A 5472-nucleotide genomic window follows, 5' to 3' on the forward strand; every position below is an offset into this window, starting at 1 on the left:
CCCTCGCTCTGTGAGCTGGCTCCATGTCAGAATGGCGCCCCCTGTGTGGAGAGAGGAGGTATTGCGCTTTGCCAGTGTCTTCCAGGGTTCTCGGGTCTGCGCTGTGAGAAGCTGGTCAGTGTCAACTTTGTGGACAGAGACTCCTACCTGCAGCTCAGCGACCTCAAGAACTGGCCCCAGGCTAATATAACACTGCAGGTGATGACACACACACTCTCTCACACACACGCACACACACACACACATACACACACACATACACACACACACACACACACACACACACACACACAAACTCTCCCAATCACATGTCAGCGTACACACAAATAAACACACACATTGTTCACGTATGCACTGTAAATAATGTTTTACACACACAGTTTCACTGAACAATACACACTATACACATATGTAATGATGATTAAGATCATTTTAGTCAGAAGACAAACATAAAACACTCACACATGCATATTCTCTCTCTCCCACACACACACACACACACACACACTCTCCAGGTGTCGACGGCGGAGGATAATGGGATCCTGCTGTACAACGGAGACAACGAGCCCATCGCTGTAGAGCTGCATGAGGGACATGTCAGAGTCAGCTACGACCCCGGCAGCCAGCCTGCCACCACCATCTACAGGTACACACACACACACACACACACACACACATACACACACATGTGTATTAGGTTATATTTCAATAAGCCTATTAGAGGACAAGGTGGAACTAAAACCATTCACCTTTCCAACCCTCTTCGATCTAGACATGCGTCTAGGGCGTAGAGCAGGGGTCTCAGGCTGGTCGTCTGGGCCAAATGTTACCCGCAAACTCTCGTTGCCCCCAGACTGATATTGACTTCATATCAGTCACAGGCTCACAAGAGGACTTTCATGAATGTTACAGGAGTAACTAGGTCACCTAAACTAGAAAATACATCATTTCAAGAAAAAGCAACTAGTTGTTGAGTTGAATTGAAATTGCCAGTCCTGTCGAGTGATCTTATAGGCCAGCCTCAAACGTCACTGTTCAATGAATCACGCAGTAGTAGAGCAATGTGAGCGACAGCTTAAATGCCCCCCCTCCCCTCCCCTCCCCTCCCCTCCCCTCCCGAGCAGTGTGACCCCCATTTAAGTGTGAGAACCCTGATATAAAGGCTTTGACTAACTGACCCCTGACCTCTCCATTGTCATAGCGCCGAGACGGTGAACGACGGACGTTTCCACACAGTGGAGCTGGTGACCTTTGACCGGATGGTGAACCTGTCCGTGGACGGGGGGGCACCCACCACGCTGGACAGTCTGGGTCGGGCTCCTGCTCTGACCGGAGAGGCCCCGCTGTACGTGGGAGGTAAGATACGCTTCCTAAGCCTTTTATTTTTTTAAGGTTATTTTTTGGAGCATGGTAGTCCCACTCTCATATTAGTTTTTTTATTAGTTTTTTATTGGGCAGAGACAGTAGAGAAAGATAGGAAAGTAAGGAGGAGAGAGTATGTCACCAGAGTATGGGCTCAACATTGTGGAATGTCCAAATAGAGATATATATGAAGTAGAATACACATGCCTCTGACTGTAGGGACAGAAATCATGCCAGCTCTACTCAAGGCATTTCTATTTAGAACAATATAGCAACGTTCAGTATGTTGCATTCTCCTCCCGACTCTGGGCCTCTTATGGGCAATAAAATACTAATACTACTGTAATAATAATAATAATAATAATAATAATAATAATAATAATAATAATAATAATATTAGTAATAGACTAGACTAGAAAATAAAAGAATGCCTAGAAATGTTGTTGATTCTACTCATTGTGTGACATGTTCTCCCTCTCTTTTCTCCCCCCCGCCCTCCCTCTCTTTCCTCCCCCCCTCCCTCTCTCTTCCCCCCCACCCTCCCTCTCTCTTCCCCCCCACCCTCCCTCTCTCTTCTCCCTCCCCATCCTCCCTCTCTTCCCCCCCACCCTCCCTCTCTCTTCCCCCCCACCCTCCCTCTCTCCTCCCTCTCTTTCCTCCCTCCCTCCCTCTCTTCTCCCTCCCCACCCTCCCTCTCTCTTCTCCCTCCCCATCCTCCCTCCCCCGTGCAGGTATGCCAGAGGAGGTGTCCCACGCCTCCTCCCTCAGCCTCTTCCAGCCCCACAACACGTCCAGCTTCCACGGGTGCATCAGGAACCTGTACATCAACCACGAGCTCCAGGACTTCACCCAAACCACCATGAAGCCTGGGGTGGAGCCGGGGTGCCAGCCCTGCCGCAAGCTTTTCTGCCTGCACGGGGTATGCCAGCCGGACGGCGCCCAGGGACCCCTCTGCCACTGTCAGCCCGGCTGGGCAGGGCAGCACTGCGACCAGCCAATAGGAGGAGGAGGTGGTGTTGGAGCAGACGTGGCCCCAGCGACTGCTGCCAACCCTTGCCAGGGCAACAAGTAAGTGTGTGTGTGTGTGTGTGTGTGTGTGTGTGTGTGTGTGTGTGTGTGTGTGTGTGTGTGTGTGTGTGTGTGTGTGTGTGTGTGTGTGTGTGTGTGTGTGTGTGTGTGTGTGTGTGTGTGAGTGAGTGTGGTCCTCTGTGGCTTAGTTGGTAGAGCAACTAAGTGCTAACAACGCTTAGGTTGTGGGTTTGATTCCCACTGGGACCATATATACTGAAATGTATGCACTCACTGCAATGTAAGTCGCTTTGGATAAAAGCGTCAGCTAAATGGCATATATATATTTTAGTTTGGTGTCTAATTGGTGTTATATACCTTATGGATTCAAAGTGTATTGTTTTGCTCTAGAGCCATGACTTTTCTGATGGTCTTCTTTTCTCTTTCTGGTCCTCTCTCCCTTCATCCATCTCTCTCTCCCTCCCTCCCTCCCTCCTGACCAACCCTCCCCCAGGTGTGTGAGGGGTGTGTGTGTCGCCTTGGATGTGCAGTCGTACCGCTGTGAGTGTGAGCAGGGCTACCGCGGTGCCCTGTGTAACCAGCAGGGGGAGCCGGCGGGGGACGTCTGCGCTGGGCTGCAGTGCCAACATGGCCGCTGTCAGGTGACAGAGAGTGGAGCCGCCGGCTGTGTCTGTGACCACGGCTACAGCGGGGACAGGTGTGACACAGGTGAGACCAAGGGGCGGGGGCTCTGATGGATGGATGGATGGATGGATGGATGGATAGATAGATAGATAGATAGATAGATAGATAGATAGATGGATACACACAGTATTCCAGGTGCTTTCGGTCTTCTTCTACCCAATCCTATTGAGAGGCTCTGGTCTGGTGGAGTGTGTGTGGGATTACGGAGCTCCAGTTTTGTTTTTCATTTCTAACCAGAAGCATGTCTCTGCCAGCATGGCTCCCGAGACGCTCTAATTCTGGCTGTGTTGATGTTGTTCTACTCAGGAAGTTTCAACAAACTTCAGTTTCCTTGCCTCACATGTCTCTCAGGTGTACAATTGGATAAAGGTGCATACATCTAAAATCAACATTTGAATGAAGGTGATATGATATTCTTCTGGTAGCCAGCTATCTGTTGTGGATTGCTGTTATCCGTGCATCTACTGTTTGACGAAATTGGTGTTTTCATGTGTCAGGTGTCAGGTGTCAGGTGTCAGGTGTCAGGTGTCAGGTGGCTCTGATGGATACAGTAGATGGATAGAGGATTAAAGGATGGATTTTTGTTTCTTTTTTATTATTATATATAAGCCTGGGTGTCTCATTTCACCTGAACATGTCTGTAAGCTGTTTTTCTTGTCTGGTAAATGAATAAATGGATGGACAGTGTTGTGTGCTTTATTTTCTGGTCCTCTGTGGCTCAGTTGGTAAAGCATGGCGCTAACAACGCTTAGTTTGTGGGTTTGATTCCTGCTGGGAGCATATATACTGAAAAGAATGCACTCACTGCAATGTAAGTCGCTTTGGATAAAAGAGTCAGCTAAATGGCATATATAGATATATATTATATTTTCCATTCGGCTGATTTTACATTAAATACCAGACAATTACTCTTTTGTGCCTGTGGGGTTTATTACACCAGCACCATGTGCCCTTTGTTTTGTTACCAGTTAGTTCCTAATTATGTCTTCTTTCAAGCTAGGAATTGTAACCACTCAAAAGCAAATAAAGGGACTCAGTGGGGGTCCATTTAGAATTCAGCAATAGAGAAAGAAACGCTATTTCTAAACAATAAATAACATTATATCGCTCTATTATTGCTCTATAAAGGGCTATTATACACATAGATTTGATGAACTGATTTAGAGTGTTTTGAGATGCTCAAAGAAATGTTGCGATGATGTCATTGATACAGTCTCGGAGCTTGTTCCCTGGCCCGCTGAGCTCTAACCTTTGACCTTTCGCCCCTTCCTCAGAGTCTCTGTGTCGGGGCATGGCGGTGCGAGACTTCCACCGGGTGCAGCGCGGCCGCCTCCTCTGCCAGACCACGCGGCCCTTCTCCTGGGTGGAGTGTACGGGAGGCTGCCCTGGGGCCGCGGGCGGGGGGGGGTCCTGCTGCTCCCCTCTCAGGGTCAGACGCAGACGCTACACCTTCGAGTGTCATGACGGAACCTCCTTCACCCAGGATGTGGAGAAAGCCGTGGAGTGTGGCTGCAAAGAGTGTGTGTAACACCGCGTACACACGCGCACACACACACACGCACACACGCACCACGCACGCACACGCACACACACACACACACACATGCAAGAAAGGAAAATATATATATGAGAAATGGACGTGTGTTATTTGTGATATAGGACAGTTCTTCCCTTTCGAGAACGGCCAACGTGAAACCAACCAACCAACCAACCAACCAACCTCATCAACATCTTCGTCATCATCATCTTCATCCGCAGCAACAGCAACAAACCTAAAGAAAGTCAATAGTGATCTCTTTTTGGCGATGTTACACAGAAGTGGTTCAAAGAGACTTCTCCAGTTTGCCCCGTCTACCCTAGGAACTTCTGCTCCTCCTCTCTGGTTTCCAGTTGAAATCTCCTTTGTAGCCAGAGCCAGACAGGAGTGCCCTCTAGTGGATGATCATGGTCCTAATGGTCTTTAGGGGTGGAGTTGGTGGTGGTGAGAGGGGTGGTGGTGGTGATGAGGTGGCTCTGATGGATACAGTAGATGGATAGAGGATGAAAGGATGGATTTTTTTTATTTTTTATTATTATATATAAGCCCTCCTGGGTGTCTCATTTCAGGGTGGGGGGTGGGGGGGTCATGGGGGGGGGGCAGTGTTGAGGGAGCCTCTCCCTGAATTCAAAACCAGCCCCTGCCCTCTAGCCACTCGTAACTCTGACTGGACTGGATGTGTAGAAGCCATATAGAGATATAGCACTAGAAGGAGGCACCATTCGTTCCATTTGTGGAACGCCATGTAGTCAACTAGGGTGGGGCTTCCTATGAGCTGGGGAGGCATTAGCCAATTGGATCAACACATGGTCTTCATCTTCGATAGGTTAGACTGTAAATGCCTTTCAGGGGCATAACGC

General features: G+C 48.9%; 1 protein-coding gene across 1 annotated transcript in view; it reads left to right on the forward strand.

Annotated features, from left to right (window-relative positions):
• Window positions 1–4603, forward strand: part of LOC310822038 (slit homolog 1 protein-like) — a gene marked incomplete at both ends in the record, with an annotated part of 50787 nt that extends 46184 nt beyond the window's left edge. The window contains 6 exons of the mRNA XM_083694327.1: window positions 1–198; window positions 516–646; window positions 1202–1356; window positions 2094–2430; window positions 2885–3099; window positions 4350–4603. The exon at window positions 1–198 is cut by the window's left edge and continues 31 nt beyond it. Coding sequence (XP_083550453.1) covers window positions 1–198; window positions 516–646; window positions 1202–1356; window positions 2094–2430; window positions 2885–3099; window positions 4350–4603 — 1290 coding nt within the window. The remainder of the gene's footprint in view (window positions 199–515; window positions 647–1201; window positions 1357–2093; window positions 2431–2884; window positions 3100–4349) is intronic.
• Window positions 4604–5472: the final 869 nt, after the last annotated feature.

The sequence above is a fragment of the Argentina silus genome (assembly GCF_951799395.1).
Source record: "Argentina silus genome assembly, chromosome: 22".
Taxonomy (NCBI): domain Eukaryota; kingdom Metazoa; phylum Chordata; class Actinopteri; order Argentiniformes; family Argentinidae; genus Argentina; species Argentina silus.